This window comes from Amphimedon queenslandica, unplaced genomic scaffold, assembly GCF_000090795.2.
Source record: "Amphimedon queenslandica unplaced genomic scaffold, v1.1 AMPQUscaffold_13337, whole genome shotgun sequence".
Taxonomy (NCBI): Eukaryota; Metazoa; Porifera; class Demospongiae; order Haplosclerida; family Niphatidae; genus Amphimedon; species Amphimedon queenslandica.
The window spans coordinates 25,777-43,564 of record NW_003546427.1 but is presented as its reverse complement, the minus strand read 5'-3'; the positions used below and the strand labels follow the sequence as shown (position 1 = coordinate 43,564).

Sequence of the window (17,788 nt, the reverse complement as noted above, 5' to 3'; positions counted from 1 at the left end):
CTTAAAGAAAATGGTGTACAATAGTGGTTTAGTCTTAGAAAGTCTTAAGGATGCATGTGTTGATTATTTGAGTTCCATTGCTGTAATTCACACTCTAAATGAGGGCTAACTGAGAGAAAGTTGCCAAAATTACAATTATATACACGTACATTTTGTTTATTATAGCTAGTATTTAGTGGCACCACAGCATTTACAATATCTATTGAATTATCATAAAAGAATAAAGTCTACGAAACCATATAATTTTTTGTTATTGATTGGTGCTTTCAGGTCATAGTGTGCAACTGTGCATGGTGGTTGTTGTTACATTGTCTTACAATAACATCAATGAGTGGTATTGTATGATGGTGTCTTGTATTTTGTATATAGTCTTTTGAGAAAAGGAAGCCACCCATAAAGGCTTTTCTTCACCTTTGGGTAAGTGGGAATAAGTGCTTCAAAAACCTTTATACCTTTCCAGGCCCTCCCTTTCTGTTGCCTTTTCTCCCTCTTTCTTCTCGGTGCTGCTGTGAAAATGCTCAGTCATTCACAGTATACAAGCAGCAATCAGTAATACATGCATGTATAGACTAAGGGCAGCTGATTCTAAAGATAGATAGACAGTCCTGGGTCTCCCATCCTTTTTAAGTTTTCTATCCTTTTCATTTAATAGTTTACAATATAATGCTAGGATAGCGTATTGTCAATTTTGGATCAAAAGCGTCGGTGAGTTGACCTTTGGTGCTGCTCTACTCTATTCCAGCTCCAACGTAACAAGCATAATATTATAAATTAGCCTTTACTCTAATGTCTGTGCTAGCACGAAGACAATAATGAACCATACCCACTATTATCATAACATGACAAAGCCATAAATAGAACTATAACTAAGAACTACAACAACACTAGTACTGATTACAGTTCACCCATCTTCATCGTCCTGCTCTGCATCAGCATCAAACAACTGGACCCTCCTACCACCATTGGATACCTACAGAAATACATGTACATCAGTCATACAATGTAAGCAGAGATACTAGATAAAGTTATTGAGAGTAGTAGACCAAACAAAGGCCCAGTACTATAGTACAGAGTATTCAGTTTACCATCCATTTTACAATCTTTCTAATTATACATGCTCTTATATGTTACGTAGAAATTTGAGCTGATTCCCATCAAAATTGAATTTTTATGATTTTAAAAAGTTGCTTAGAATCAGACCAAAACCGATGTATCATAATACATTGTCTTCAGCCAAATTTCACCAAAAATTGCAAGGAGAGAACTTTCCATTTTGCAATTTTCCCTGATATACTTAATGAAAATTGAATTTTTAAGATAACATTTAAAATGCTACGTCAAGATCACAAAGTAAAAATTTTAGTCATTTGAAAAAAATCCTACTTTCCATTACATTTTGATCAATTAGCACAGAGTGAATCCCACTCAATCTTTATTTAATTTGAGCAAATTTTGAAGAAACTTAAAGAATTCATAAAAAATCCAGTTTTGCCTCACATGCAGTGACTCTAATCATAGAATTCACATATATACCTCTGTGTCTCCATTAATTTTTTCACTTATTGTTAATATTCTTGTTCCACCACTTTTGTAATCAAGGTATGCTGGTATATTATTCGTTTTGGTCCTTCTGACAATGAATGCATCTAAAAATAGCAACACAAATAGTGTTTAACTTGAATCAAGTGCTAACGGGGTCTCACTTGATGCAGTAGTTCTCAGATTTCTATTGAGTGATTGGATAGTCTAAAAGTTAATGGTAAGTAACAGTGTGATTCTGAAGAGTTTTACTTGCATCCTGAATGAATTGTGAGCACTGAAACGGATGCCAGTATGATACAGCCTTGACGCCATTGTTTAATGTTTAACCACGTGGGAAGGCTTGTATCAAAACATGTATTATTATTATTATGCAATTTAAGCACAAATCATACTATTATTGTTATTCAAAGATCATAAGATAAATAAGATCAGAAAATCGCAAAATTCACTGGCACTGTACTCAGTACACTAAGAGCAAGTTATTTGCTCCAGAAACTCCCTCATGTGGATGATGTGGCATGTGCTGGTTTGTTACTGAATTCAGGAAAGTCCATTGTACCTAGAAACTACAACCAGGGATAGATTATGCCAATGAAGAAAATCAATAATTATGTGATATTTATGGTAATTTAGTTTTTGACAATTAAAACACCACATTTTTCTACTATAATTGTTAAAAATTACTTGGTCATATTACTGGATCATGCCAAATTATTATGACTATCCCAGAATGCATCATCATCTCCCTATAGTGAATCACATGAGAGTCACATGATCAATGCAAACTGTCATTTACCCATATGAGAAGAACAGGAATATTAATTGGTTTAGAAGGACCTTTCTTTGAGCATATTACAAATATAAATGATAGAAGGTGTCATTGAGTTCTTTCCTTAACTGAAGTCTGAAAGTGTATTTGAAAGCCTCAAGGATTTCATCTGAGAAATTATATTTATTACGCAGGCCCTGTGGTGATAGAAGGATAAGGGGCACACACATTTATTCCCATATACTTGTACACGCTGAACCTTCTTTGCCATTCATCTCTCTCAATGTCTTACTCCTTTTTTCTTCTATAGATTGCATTGAGCATATCAAAGTCACCCACTGAAATGAGAATAATAATAACAACAACAACAACAATAATAATAATAATAATAATAATAATAATAATAATAATGTACTACTGGTATACCAATCGTGTCTTAATTATTAATAGTATAGTTCATTACAGCATCTGGTTTATCACCTTCACCATATCCTCTAAAAATGATAACTCGAAAGTTATGCCATTTTTAAAAATGCTATAATAGCCCATGCTTTTTCCCAAAAAATGGTCCAAAATTACCTTTAACTTTATACATTTTCTGATGCATATTGATGTCCTTATGCTATATAGAAAGTCTGACCTGATTCTGAGGTCAAATGTTTGAGTTATGGCCACTTACAAAAAATGAACCAATTTGGAATCACCTTTAACTTTTTACATTAAATATTAGCCAATTAATTTTGGAGTAACAAAATGACCACAATTTTGATTACATTTTCTGCTACGTAGAAAGTTTGAGCTGATTCTAACTGAAACTTTTGAGTTATGGCTACATTAAAAATAGTTCATACCCTACATATAGCCCATGTTTTTAGTCAAGGGTCATTAGAAAGTGTATATATAATGTAGGTGCATTGGCACCCAAAGTTGAACAAGATACACTCACTAATAGAGCAAATCTGTCAAAATAATAGCAAGTACATACTGTATTGCGGGAAAATTTCATGGCCTAAAATTTTGCGGATTTCGTGTTTTTTCAAAATTCACGAAAATAAAATTAGTGAAAATCAATTTAATACAGTTCGAAATGGCCAAAAATTAAAAAACCACAAAAATTAAAGCTACGAAATTGACTTTTAGATGGATCCACGAAAATTTTGGGCCATGAAAATTTCCCACTACGCAGTATAGCCTATAATTATGCACCCACAAGTTACTATTAATACTAGACTAGAATAGAGACACCAATCAATCAATATGTCTTTTGTTGTATATCACATACCTCATGTCAATGGCTACCACACGATACTAATTACAGAATTCTTTCAACTGATAATGCCAAAAATAATGATTGTAAATAACCTTTAAATAAGAAAGAAATGGCGGTATTACAATATTATATATGCCGTGTACATTATACCTGATTATGTATCATCCATGAGTAACAGTAGCAGATAGGATGATATTGATGATATGTGAGAAAATGATGAAGATAAGGGTATATCAAGATCTTTCTCTGATGCACTGAATCAAAAAAGAACCAACAGCAGCATGCTGGCAAGGTCCTTTCTAAGGAAGAACCTTTTGCTCTAAAATTTTGATACTTAAAATTAAAATGCCATTAATTGAAACTCTGTACATGTATTTCATTACTTGATGATCTTGCTTTCATTGACTTTAATATCTATGCTAGCGCTAAAGGGGAGGGGACAATGATGAACCATACCCACTAGTTATAATAACATGAGTGTAAAAAAGCTATAGAACTATAGAACTAGAACTATTACTAAAACAAAATGTTGAACTAGAACAATACTATAGTACTAATAAGCTATAGTTCAACCATCTTCATCGTCCTGCTCAGCATCAGCATCAAACAACTGGACCCTCCTACCACCATTGGATACCTACAGAAATACATGTACATCAGTCATACAATGTAAGCAGATATACTAGATAAAGTAATGAAGAGTAGTAGACAAATCAAGTTCAACCAAAGATATAATACAATAGAACAAGTGTTTCACATCTCTTTTCTGATAATATACATATACTTATGTTATGTAGAAATTTTGACAATTATGATTCGAAAATTTTCTGTATGAAAAAGCAAGTTACAATATATAATTACTGTCAGACCATGTATTAAATTTCATACACCGGTATAGATAGAAACTTCTTAGTGGCTCTTGCAACAGATAAAATTTGGTCACTTTTCAGTGAGTTTTAGTGTCATTCATCAGGCCTTTTTTTCTAGAAAGGTCTAAAAGTCTGTTCCTCCAGGTTCTGGAAGAGTGGCTATTGGAAGAATCATTTAGGAAAGAGGCCCATCACATTATTCAGTGCACTGTATGTTTTTGATTTATAGCAGTTCACTTGCAACTAAATTTTTCCATTAAAAATTTAGTGCAATCTGTGTATAAAACAAATGAACTCCAAGATGACGGTGCGTAGGCACAAAGTTATGCAGAGTTTTAATGGCTGATGTGCAAAGTAGAGCTGTTTTGCCAAAAAAAGTTTTGTTGTGCTTAACTCAGTACAATGAGAGGTTTCATATCAACTGTTTTTTACTATTGCAAGATATTTTGAAGACTTAAGAAGTCTGGTAGAGCCAGAACAATCAGTTTTGAACTCTCTGCCACAGCCCAAAGAGGAAAACAGGCTCATACAACAAAAGTATTGCACTATACTCCCTAGGTGGGCTTTCTTAGCATCTTTCTTGACCCAAGAATAGTTTTTAGCTCCAAAATCTAGTGACCAGGATCTCCAGGACACAGAAAGCACTTGCTGCTTGACATAAAACATGGCAGCCAATTATTATACGTGGGTGTATATCGTAACTGAGATAAAATAATATTCATTACGAAATTAATGATATTCACAAGCTTCTTGACCTGGCTTTTTCCCCACATTAGTAGTATATGAATAGTACTGTAGATGATAGCAACAATCAATTTACAAATAATAAATGTAAAAATTAAATGGCTACTTTTTTACATGGTGGACCGTTTTATTTATAACTCAGTAATGAAGTGACAGATTGAAGTACTGCAAGCATACCTACATGATACCTACTCATCAGGCTTTACCTTACTCGGTCTTTGATAGTTAGGTCACAAATTTTGGTTGTTCAAAAATTTTTAATTGAAATATTTTTGCTATTTGAAAACGATACAAAAAATACTGTATTACATTGTTAAGATGCTAGTAAAGATACGTTATGTGAAAACCAACTCATAGTACGATCCAATATAGCCATTTTTCAAGTTTTCATCATTTTAAATTCAATTGTCATGCATTAAAGAACTTTATTTGTCTATGAAATCAGTTTTCATGTTCTATACCTTTATTCAAAATAATTATTTATTGTATTATTCCAAGATGGTCATAGATATTAGAGTATAAAGGGATTGGAAACCACAGGAATTACTACATGTAGATGATGTGCATCCTAGCAACATATGCAAGTTGCCCCCACAAATGAACAAAATGGAGGAAGAGTCTTTTGCTTTGCTGTTTGTAAATCTAAATGAGTGCCAGAGCCAGCTGTTTTATAATCTACCTGTAAAGTTTAAGACCTACTCTATTCAGTGATGTGTAGTTTTTGTCCATTGCAACTAAACAAGGGTGTTTAATTGTGCCATGAATTCTCCTGCTGGAAGTTATTGTCCACCGGATTTTAGTTTTGTACCTCTTACACAAAGGGTTCTTGATAAATTTGACTGTAAGGTTTATAAACAAATAAACAATGTCAAACTGGAGGGCAATATCAAGTTTTTAAAGAAAAACAATGTAGTGTTGAAAGGCTATGAGCTAAAACTGTTCTAAAAACTAGATTTGTTTTGTACCCTTAACTCAATCACAGTAAATGCTGCAGCTCTGAAACTTCATATACAAATACATCATCCCCATGTTGAGGGCAATAAGGTATAATAATATCGTCATTTCACTGTATAAGTAAATAAAGCTTAATTTCCTTTTACTTAGGCATCATAACGATCAGACAGTCTATTGACACTAATGCAGCACTTCTTTTAGGATCCACCTCATCAAGCAAAAGCAAGATGCTTTCTCATTATCAAAATAATGATAAGAAATCATTTTTGTTAAAATAAAAGTCAAGGAAGAATAAAAAATACTGGGAAAGTTCCAACATCCTTGCTTCAACCCTCCATTTTCGTGTTTTTCAATATTTTTATCTCTTTAAATAAAAATTTATTTTAAAAACAATATGGTATTGACAACTAACATTTCCTGCCGGGAACGGTGGTTTCCAATCCCTTTATAGTATACTCTAATATCTATGGAGATGGCATAGATATTAGAGTATAAAAGGATTGGAAACTGCCTGGGCGGCCTGTATAAACCAATGGAGGGCGAAGTTATCACTTACCGCATCCTAGTCTGTCCTTAGCAACAGGAGAGGTCCACTATTCTCCCTTCATAACTTAGTCCCAGTAGTTGCAAAAATCAACAAAAAATGCATAAAATACCTTATGACTTCTATATTTATCAATCCAAATTTCATACAGTTACTTAAAAGTAACAAACTGTTTCATTCATTACTAACAAGGGGGACCTCTTTTATAATGTTCTGTACCTTTTACTAAAATGTCTCTTGTTTTACAACAAAGTAGCAAGCATAGAACAACCAAGCGCTTTGAGTTGCATGTAACTAGGGTATTCTCAGACTTGTAGCTCATAGATCTTCTCCAGAAACTCAAAATTTGTGCTGTAAAAGTGACAAAGTTTCTGTACCTTTTTCTCAGAAACAATAAACATTTAAGCTAGGAAAAAAACACAGGGAACAGGTAATACATTGCTTTAGTTAACTGGCTAGTAATTGTATTGACATGTCCTTTTGAAATCCTGTAAATCTGTCATTCTCTGGCAAGATTTGGCTCTTCTCCTTTGACTTTCACATTGTAATTATTGAATGCAGAAAATTACAATCTATACAGTGATAACTACCGCCTACGCAGTTACCAATCCCTTTATACTCTATTATCTATGGGAGATGGTCATGCGTAAGCAGACCACACCTTCTGCAAAAGGGTTTAGATGAAACTAAGCCTTGCTTATGAGGTATACTTATTAACAAAGGTGTGAACAAAATTCTCAATAATTAGAATGCAGATAAATACTCTCACACATACCTCTGTGTCTCCATCACTTTTTATAACCATTGTCAACATTCTTGTTCCATCACCTTTGTAATCAAGGTACGCTGGTATATTATTCAGTGCATTGGTTCTTCTGACAAAGAATGGATCTAAAAATAGTAACACAAAAATAATGCTTGAAATGTTAATGAGTTTCACCTAATGCAGTATTTCTCAGATTCCTATTGAATGATACATAAGTCTAAAAGTTAATGGTAAGTAACAGTGTGATTTAGAAAAATTTTACTTGCATCCTAAATGAATTGTGAGCACGGATGCCAGTGTGACACAACCTCGACGCCATTGTTTAATTTTACGTGAAGTGACTCACATCCGGCTGTTCTCAACATAGCAAATGCGAAGTGTTTGCATTGCAAACCCTTCATAATTTAGAGCTTGTGTCAAGTAGAAGAGCTGTCAATTTCTAAAACTTTTGGGTTTTTAAAGTTACCTTTCTAACCAAATTTTTCTTTATAACTTACCTGGTATCATGTGTTTTTGTACCTTGAGAATAGGTAGCTGTAGGCCTAGTATTCTTAAAAGAATTGTACTTTAAGTTTGGTACAATTGTGCTGTCAGAATCATAATTTATAGGTAACAAGTAATAAGAGAGGGAAAATTTATGCATTAGTACACTGCAATGCATATACAGGTTGAAAGAAAGGAAAATTCCAGTAAACGGATGCATGATAAATGTCAAGGTTTTTCCAAACTAAACCATGGTTTTTGTTTTTGTCCCCAAGTTAGGATGAATATACAGCATTTCTGTTTTTTTTCTTTGTGTTAGTCTCTAAATGATTAAAAACATTTGGTATTTTTGGGAGTGTACAAACTTTAGGCTATATACAGGCATGATCTACTAACATAGATTTCATGAGCTTCCTTTTTTGCTATAACATTTCGCTATCATCAGGGTCTTCTTCAAAATACTAAACTGAAGTTAAGTCAATCAAGTCATATAGTATCTATGGATAAACTGAAGGTTGTGAGTTTGAGCCTTACTAACAGGTGGCATTTTGTTTTTGTTCTTTAGACACTCATATACATTGTAGCTACAAATACATGTACATATTAGTGCCAAAAACTGTAATATTATAATTATGTACTATTGTCTATTAAACTTACCTATTTTTTGAAATTAGAATTCTACTCTCATGATGCAAATTCTACTCTACATTACATACTCTGCATTCATTACATTTTCAATGTTATCATAAAAAATCAATTTCAATCAGGATCAATTCCAACTTTCTACACTGCTTAAGAACATGTACACTGTATGCATAGCACAAAATAGGAAAAACTATAATAATAGAAAATTCCATCAATATATAAATCTAGTACATTGTTTTTTCAACTTCAATTTGATGCAATAATCAGCTTAAGTTATCTACATATTACATAAGAATATTGTATGACCATAGACTGATGTACATGTATTTCTATAGGTATCCATTCGTGGTAATAGGGTCCAGTTGCTTGATGTTGTTGTATGAACAGGATGATGACTGAGACACATGAACTAGAGTATAATAGCTTTTTAGTGTTGTTCTAGTTCAAGATTTCAAAGTTGTTTTAGTTCAAGATTTAGAAGTTGTTTTAGTTCTAGTTCAATTTTTTAAATCTAGTACATTTCTCGATTAGCTTAATTTTAGTTTTAGCTCTAGTAACTACCATGTACCCAACTATCCCACATCTACTAGTACAAACTTTAGATCCAGTACAAACTTTAATGCTACAGCTAAAGAGCTGAGTCAGCTGACTCAACTCCGTGGTCAGCTCAGATCAGGCATAGATTATATCAGGAGCTCATGAAAGGAAAATGCAGGGATTGATTACAATCTGAGTGGCAGTGAGTGCTCTGACTGAGGCGACCACATGGTACTAACTATTTAAACAATAATTATTATTAAAACAATGGCGTCAAGGTTGTATCATACTGGCATCCGTTTTAGTGCTCACAATTCATTCAGGATGCAAGTAAACTCTTTAGAATCACACTGTTACTTACCATCAACTTTTAGACTATTTTATCACTAAATAGAAATCTGAGAAATACTGCATCACGTGAGACTCTATTAGCATTCAAGCACTTTTTTGTGTTACTATTTTTAGATGCATTCTTTGTCAGAAGGACCAAAACTAATAATATACCAGCATACCTTGATTACAAAGGTGGTGGAACAAGAACGTTAACAATTGTTAGAAAAATTGATGGAGACACAGAGGTATGTGCATTCTAACTAATATTAAAAATTTTTGTTAATACCTTGTTCAGTCTTACACTTCACATTACAGTTTCGTTATTATTTGGTTGATTTAAAGTTAAGTAACCTACTATAAGGGGAAGGCCTGCATGCTTGCCCTCTAAAAGAAAATTTTAAAGTTCCTTCAAAATTTGGCCAAATACCCAAAGTGACTAGGAGTGAATTCTCCTGTTTTTATGTTGTACTTTGGAGGAAGTTAAATTTGGTCAATTGCTAAATTTTGGTGATTGATGGATTTTAATTTGGCAAATTTGTCATTGAGCATGTGTATAATGGCTAAAATGACGAATTTTTATTTTGGCAAATGGCTATCAAAGTGCCAAATTTGCCAAATTTAATTTCATTCAAAACTTCCCGCTCTACGGTACATTGTATAACATTAAGATCAGATTTTTTGACAATTTTTTAAGTTCCTTCAAAAAATTAACTAAATTCAATGGGCTATAAAAATTCAAAAAAGAAGATAGTGATCACTTTGTATTAATTTGTCAAAAGTGGAAACACGTGCAGAATGACTAAAATTTAAAATAAAAATCCTACTCTTGTGAAGTAAATTTTACTATACATTACATTTTCAATGTTATCATAAAAACCAATTTCAATGTGAATCAATTCTTTCTACACTGCTTGCATGTCATGTATACATTAGAAAAAGTATAAAATGTGTGAAAATCCTCTTATTGCAATTTTTGACAAAGTTTTGCCAAAGACTGTGTACTATTAGTAACGCGGTAGCATTACTAAGTAGGATTCACCCCCAAACAAAATGGCTGCCACGACTTTTGCAGCCTTTAGTACATGGCCTTTAGCAACTTTTAAAATTTCAGTTTGATACTATCAGCTCAATTTTTTATGTAACATAAGGACATATATTATATATCAGAAAAATAAATTAAATGGATATAAAAATGGAAAGCAGAGCCAGAAATAACAGTCAGACATTGGACATATTTTCCAACCATTTTGCTCATTTGTCCGCTATGTTGCCTAACCTTTTTCTGAACAACATAATTTTGAAATGAATTTTAATTGATTAAAGCAGTTTAATATTATAATTATCATTGTGTTCCCAGTTCCCACAAAGTATGCTAAGTGAGCTAAACAGCATGCTTCATGACCAGAATACAATAGACAGAATTCAGAATACATTTTAGCAATTTTTAAGATTCATAAAAAATCCAAATTTAATCAGAATCAGCTCAAAGTTGATACATAGCATAAGGGCATGTATATGTATCAGAAAAAATATTAAAATAGACAATTCTCTCCTGGCCATTTTTGGCAAAATGAGACAAAGACCATACCTTTGACTGTTAATCTGATTTTTTAGCAATTTAAAAAATTCTTACAAAAATCCAAACTTGATTTGAATCAGCTCAAAGTTGATACACAACCTAAGAACATGTTTATGTATCCGAAAAAGTTATAAAAATGGAGAATCCTCTCCTAGCCATTTTTGGCGAAATTTAGATGAAGACTTTGCAAAGGCTTTAGTTGTTGACCTGATTTGAAGCAACTTTAAAAATCTATTAAGAATCCAAACTTTATCAAAATCTGCTCAAATTTTTTATATACAGGTAATTATGTATCAGAAAAATTATAAAAATGGAGAATTCTTTCTTTGTGATTTTTGCTGAAATACTTGGTCTTTTTTTCAGCAACTTAACAGCCTACTGACAATAAGCTGCATGAGCACTATGTCAAAATCCTGTGGGAAGCTTAAGCCATGTCAGACTGTTTCATGAAATGGCAGATAAAATTAAGCAATGTTCAGACACAATGCCTGAACATTATTTGAAGGGACTCTAATTTATCTCTGCTAACATTGTATGACTGATGTACATGTATTTCTGTAGGTATCCAATGGTGGTAGGAGAGTCCAGTTGTTTGATGCTAATTCAGAGCAGGACGATGAAGACTTCTGAACTATATTAGTACTGTAATAGTCTTGTTATAGTTCAAAATTTTGTTTTAGTTCTAAAGTTCTAGTTCTCGTACTACTGTACCATCCTGAAAATTCTACAATAAAAAGTTCAAGTTCTGCTGCAGTTCTGGTACATTTGCCCAATTAATTTTAGTTCAAGTTCTAGTACCATGTACCAAAAATAATTTTTAGTTCTAAATCTAGCGCATTGATCACCTTCAATAATACTTTTTGGTACAATAGCTCTGGAGTATTGGTACAATCTTTAGACACTTTATTTTTGTATAATTCATATGGTATAGGTAATGTTTTTAGCAATAATGCATATTACATACACACTGTATCATGCGATTTCATTATTTTAGTTCTAGCTTTTTACTTTTTGTACTTTGTGTCATTCACTGTCTGATCACTATGGTCTAGTTTCCAAAATGAAACATTACAAATTAATAATATTGTGCATGCTATGGTCTGACGCCACGCCTCAGACACCTGCATGCACGTGGTTTACTGGAATACTGGTTCTATTAACCTTAACAATGGCGTCGAGGTTGTATTTTAGTTCTCACACTCGCAGTTCATTCAGGATGCAAGTAAATCTGTTCAGAATCACACTGTTACTTATCATTGACTTTTAGACTATTCTGTCACTCAATAGAAATCTGAGAAATACTGCATCAAGTGAGACCCTATTAGCATTCAAGCACTATTTTGTGTTATATGCTATTTTTAGATACATTCTTTGTCAGAAGGACCAAAACTAATAAAATACCAGAATACCTTGATTACAAAGGTGGTAGAACAGGAACGTTGACAATAGTTAGAAAAATTGATGGAGTCACAGAAGTACGTTGTATGTGCATTCTAATTATTGTTTGTTAATATCTTGTTCAGTCTTAGTATCACATAGTTCAGTCTTACACCTCACATTAGAGTAGTTCTGTTATTATTGGGTTGTTTTTAAAGTTAATTTTACAGTAAATAATTCAGTATAGCTGACAATGAGGGGAAGGTCTGTGTGCCCTTTAAAAGAAAATTTTAAAGTTTGGCGTGGCTATATTTTATAAAAACCTGGCTAGGAGAGAATTCTCCATTTTACAATTTATTGATATGCATGCATGTTCTTATGTTGTATATTAAGTTTGAGTTGATTCTAATTAAAACTGGATCCCTTACAAATTAAAGTTCCTTCAAAATTTAGCTAAATACCATATACAGTGTATGTATTAAGTTTTGTGGTCAGTTTAATTTTCCTCATTTTTGTGCTTGCCTTAAATTAAACCACCTTTAATGCATTATATTGTATTATGAAAATTAGCTCAGCGCATTTCATTGAAAATACCATAAATACAAATTCAAAAAAGTAGATTGGATGGGATTTACTCAGTGCTAATAATTTGTGACAAAGTAATGGAAACGAGGGCAAGTAGAATTCCAAACAGCTAAAATCTGAAATGAAAATCCCTCCTCTTGTGATGCAAATTGTATGCATTTTCAATGTTATCGTAAAAAATCTAATTTTGATCAGAATCAATTCAAACTGTAATGAGCATTATATGCTTCATAAAAAATTTAAAATTCTCTCCTTGCAAAATTTGGCCAATAACAATGCATTATAGTGCATGTACATGGTCTTTGGCCTGATCTTTAAGTAACTTGAATAATTCAAATTTAATTTCGATTGAAATCAGCTTAAATTTTCTACTCTTCATTACTTTATCTAGTATCTCTGCTTGCATTGAATGACTGATGTACACGTATTTCTGTAGGCTTCCAATGGTGGTAGGAGGGTCCAGTTGTTTGATGTTGATGCAGAGCAGGATGATGAAGACTTGTGAATTATAGCAGGAGCACAAGAAAGGAGCTTATTAGTAGTTTTAGTGTTGCTCTAGTTCAACATGTTGTTTTAGTTGTATTTCTTCATCTTGTACATTATCTTTAGTTTTATAATTTACTTGTATGACGTGCCAAAAATTATTTTAGTTTTAGACTGAGATCATGGAAAAAGCATGTTTGGGGGCTTGGAGAGCTTCCGAGTGGATGACAATAGTATACATACGTGTGCTGCAGTGCACAAGTCATTTTCTTACTTAACTTATCTTAATTTATTCTTTATCCTTTTGTCTCTGATCCTATATTTTTTGCTTTTAAATAAAGTGTTTTTACTACAATAAACGAGTCATAGCGCTTCGGGACATTGAAAATGGTGTCAATCATCTGTTGACTCTGTTATAAGCATTTAAACACCATTATGTGTTACTACTGATTTTTAGATGCATCATTTGTCAGAAGGACTAATACACCAGCAGCATACCTTGGTAGTGGAACAAGAATGTGAACAGTAGTTTCAACAAAATGATGGCGACATAGTCAGGCTAACATGTCTCCATCATTTTTCTAAGTCAGGCAGGACCTGGCCCTCCTGGCAAATGGTAATTATTGAAAATTTTTTTCACTGACACCTTTGTTAATACCTTGTTGAGTCTGACACCTCAAATTTTTTCACACCTTCCTTGTTCAGTCCTTTCAAAGTTAATTTTTTAATTTGGCCCGAAGAGCATGTGCTGTTTTTTTGTATTTTATAAAAATTGGTTAGGAGAGAATTTTTCAGTTGATATGCACACATGCTTTAAAACATATGCATCAGGAAAATTATCAAAATGGAAAATTCAATCCTTGCAATTTTCGACGAAATTTGGTTAAAGACCATGTATTATTATACATACATTGTCTTTGGCATGATTACAACTTCAAAGATTAAATTGTGATTCGAATCAGCTCAAATTTTCTACAAAGCATAAGAACATGTATATGTATCAGAAAAATTGATACAAATGATCGTTTGTTAAACTTGATTGGTCTACTACTCTTAACTCTTCATTACCTTATCTACTATCTCTGCTTACATTGTATGACTGATGTGCATGTATTTCTGTAGGTATCCAATGGTGGTAGCAGTGGCGTAGCTAGGATTTTGAAAAAGGAAGGGCAAAAGTAATGCGGCGCGCAAAGCGCGCCGTGAAATTTTGACCACGCCCATTTTTGCGGGCGCTCGCACACGCAATTTGCGAGCTCGCTCGCGCGGACCATTACCGAATATTACATCATCGATGGGCTAGGCTTAGGGCGGGGAACTAAAATTTGATATAATTATGGATAGAGCAAACTTTTAAACAAAGCAAAAAGAATGTCTAGTTATATAACTATATTCAGTTACTGTGATAGTTGGAGACGTCTTGGATACTGTCTGTCAAATTCGTCAATGATTTCTTCGATATTTACCGGTATATCCCGATGATTGTGCAGTAAAGCAAGACTTGAAAGACGTTCGTTGGTCATGGTTGATCTTAGGCTTGACTTTATTCGTTTGAGCCCACTAAAGGACCTTTCAGCAGTACAGGAAGTCACTGGTAGAGTGCAGAGAATGGTAATTAGTACCTTGATGTTAGGATAAAAGCTAGATATCTGAGGTAATGTTGAGTAAAGAGTTGTAGGCAAAGTGCTTGAGCCGTGTGTTTCCTTTTCTTGACTCCATTTAGTATGCCAGTTGTGTAGTTCACTAGCAAGAGAGGATGGATTTGGAAGGTCTTCAGTGTACAGTTCCCCAGCTTTCATCACAAAACTAGAAACATCTGATAGGTCCTTTGTTACAAGAACTGATGGAATCAAATACAACCCATGTAAAGCTGTCTTTTGATGCTCAGTAAATCTGGTACGAAGTTCGGTTAGGAGGTGATCCAATATTGGAATTGATATTGTTTGTTTGTAGTACTCAAAGGGATTGGAAGCTGGTGTGTTTGATCTGTGACGCTGACGACTACATGTTCAAGGAACTGATGGTGTTGTTCCTACTGAATCGCACATATCAGAAATAGCATTTAACCACTGGCTGTGGTATGTATCAATATTACTTCTAACTTGCTCCAAGGAAGATGTCAACGAGTTTACCTCAGCCATTGCATGAACGATGTCTTTAGCTTCCATTTGAAGGCTAGTGGTGAGACTGTAGAGGTACTGTATACATTCCTGTGTGATAACTAGAGCAGCAATGTACTCAGTAGAAGTAATTGCCAGTAGAAGAGTGTTGGCATCTACAACAGATTCATTAGACCACATTGATGACCCTTCAGCTGAGATGGTTTCAAAACAAGCAACGATGGATGGGTGGAGTTTTCTGACTCTGTCTAAGGCATCAATCCTCTCGACCCACCTAGTCCTACAAAGATCCTTTAGCTTCTGAACATTTGAATCAGGCTGGGTGTTTTGAATGGCCTCTTCTAACTTCTTTTGGCGCTTAGGATGAGCAAAGAAAAACGTTGATAGTCGATTGACAACTCCTGTCATGTTACGAACGCTTTTCTCCTCAAAAGAAGCCACAACCACTAAATTCAAACAATGGGAAGCACAGTGAGTGTAGAGAGCCAGTGGATACTTTGAACAAATGCGTGATGCTGCTCCCTTTGTTTTACCGGACATGTTACTGGCTCCATCATATGCCTGCCCTCGAAGCTTTGATGGATCCAAGTGGTCACTGAGAAATTTCAGCATCATGTCACTTAAAGCGTCTCCAGTAATTCCACCATCACATTCCAGAAACGTAACTAAATCTTTTCTGATTTGGCAAGATGATGTCTCCACATACCTTAAAACTAGACAGAGTTGCTCTTTATTTGAACAATCAGTAACCTCGTCGGCGACTAATGAGTAACAAAGACTGCTACGAACCTTTGTCAGTATGGCGTCACGAATATAATCACCAAGTATGTTGAGGATCTGATTCTGTATTTCTGGAGAAGTATATATTGCATTTTTACCTGCTGATTCTAAGTGTTCCTTAAGAATGGTATCCCCAGCTGATACTCGGAAGGTAAGCAGAGCTTGGAAGTTTCCATGGTTAGATGATGATGAAGCACCTTTGATATCAGTACCACTGTCCCGATGACCACGAAGTGGAATATTCTGTCGGCCACACAACATGATTGTCTCAACAATAGAGTGAAGCTTTCGTCTATTGGTTTGAATGCAGTGAGACAAATCACGTCTAAGTTGAACTGCTACGCTAGCTTGTCTACCACTCATTTCTTGCACAAAACCATCACAAAACACTACAGCATCCTTATGGTAATGTCGGTCTGCGTGACTATCACACAACTCGTAGGCCTTCTTGAAGTTAGTAAATGGGGTTTCAATGAATGTTCCTTTACTTTTACGAACATCGGTGCTACGGGCAAACAATACACAGGGGAGACAATATCCACCATTCTCCTGTTTACTGTATACACTAACCACTTATACTTACATAGGTACTGGTGTTGGAAGCTGCGTGACTTTTCTTTGGGAAATTTAAAGTCAAGTTCGAGTGTGAAATGATGGCAATAGAAATCGTATTTCTCTTTTTCAGTCAGTGAATGCCTTCTTTTAACTACAGTGCTTACATCTGTGTGGGAGGTAATCACAAATGGCTCCTGAGGCTCTGGATCCTGATGTTCCAAGCAGGGTTGCTTTGATGGTGGTGGTTCAAGGGAACTTCTCTCTTCACAACTCTCTGATGACACCCCAGAGTTACTTCTAAGGATTGTAATTATACTATTATAATGAACTTTTATGCTTAGTTATTTTTCATTATTGTAAATGAATTATAAATTTCCTTACCTTATTGGCTCACTAGCACTACTAGGACACGGAGTTATTCTTTTTAAATATCTATCTAATGACATGTTACTTCACTTTTACAATTGTTTTCACTTTAATTCACGTGTTATCACTTTACAGCTGTTTGTGGTTTAGCTTGTGGTACATTAATGTGCAAACACGGCTTCTATTGAAGTGTAGCGAGCCACACCTATCACTTGTAAAGGAAGCCATGCCCATTTTAAATATGTCGGCCACGGTATATTTGACGATCAATGTTTGGTTTTTAAAAATTAAAATTGGACATTTTAAAGGGATTTTAAGAGTTTGTCTGTTGCCAGTAAGTTGTGCTATTTGTATTTTAAGCCATAATTTGCTGAAAAAACTTAAGTTTTTAATTCCTTGGAAAAAAGGGGAGGCAATTGCTCCCCTTGCCCCCCTGGCTACGCCCCTGGGTAGGAGGGTCCAGTTACTTGATGCTGATGCAGAGCAG

General features: G+C 34.2%; 3 protein-coding genes across 4 annotated transcripts; 1 reads left to right on the top strand and 2 right to left on the bottom strand.

Annotated features, from left to right (window-relative positions):
• Positions 1 to 9,351: 9,351 nt before the first annotated feature.
• LOC100631663 (uncharacterized) lies at positions 9,352 to 11,757 on the top strand. 2 transcript variants are annotated; one of them, XM_003387577.3, is made up of 4 exons: positions 9,354 to 9,453; positions 9,498 to 9,540; positions 9,589 to 9,701; positions 11,597 to 11,757. In XM_003387577.3, exons 1-4 carry the CDS (start codon positions 9,391 to 9,393, stop codon positions 11,663 to 11,665), a joined length of 288 nt encoding a protein of 95 aa, XP_003387625.1. In that variant the 5' UTR covers positions 9,354 to 9,390; the 3' UTR covers positions 11,666 to 11,757. The 2 variants fall into 2 exon arrangements, with proteins under 2 accessions (XP_011404806.1, XP_003387625.1); XM_011406504.2 differs by having other exon boundaries at positions 9,352 to 9,453; positions 9,498 to 9,701.
• A 3,120-nt stretch (positions 11,758 to 14,877) lies between these two features.
• On the bottom strand, positions 14,878 to 15,279 carry LOC105311860 (52 kDa repressor of the inhibitor of the protein kinase-like). Its single transcript, XM_011406509.1, has one exon. It carries the CDS (start codon positions 15,277 to 15,279, stop codon positions 14,878 to 14,880), a length of 402 nt encoding a protein of 133 aa, XP_011404811.1.
• A 186-nt stretch (positions 15,280 to 15,465) lies between these two features.
• LOC100632544 (52 kDa repressor of the inhibitor of the protein kinase-like) lies at positions 15,466 to 17,381 on the bottom strand. Its single transcript, XM_011406508.2, has 2 exons — positions 17,317 to 17,381; positions 15,466 to 16,885 (listed from the first exon to the last, which is right to left on the bottom strand). The coding sequence occupies exons 1-2, from the start codon at positions 17,379 to 17,381 to the stop codon at positions 15,490 to 15,492; spliced, it is 1,461 nt and encodes a 486-aa protein (XP_011404810.1). The 3' UTR covers positions 15,466 to 15,489.
• Positions 17,382 to 17,788: the final 407 nt, after the last annotated feature.

Bases quoted from the DNA above. Each gene is read 5' to 3' on its own strand.
- LOC100631663 (XM_011406504.2), top strand. From the start codon at position 9,391: ATGGCGTCAAGGTTGTATCATACTGGCATCCGTTTTAGTGCTCACAAT. The intron at 9,454-9,497 runs GTAAACTCTTTA...ATCAACTTTTAG, and splicing joins ACAATTCATTCAGGATGCAA to ACTATTTTATCACTAAATAG. The intron at 9,702-11,596 runs GTATGTGCATTC...GTATTTCTGTAG, and splicing joins AAATTGATGGAGACACAGAG to GTATCCAATGGTGGTAGGAG.
- LOC105311860 (XM_011406509.1), bottom strand. From the start codon at position 15,279: ATGAAAGCTGGGGAACTGTACACTGAAGACCTTCCAAATCCATCCTCT.
- LOC100632544 (XM_011406508.2), bottom strand. From the start codon at position 17,381: ATGTCATTAGATAGATATTTAAAAAGAATAACTCCGTGTCCTAGTAGT. The intron at 16,886-17,316 runs GTAAGGAAATTT...GTTTGCCCGTAG, and splicing joins AGTGCTAGTGAGCCAATAAG to CACCGATGTTCGTAAAAGTA.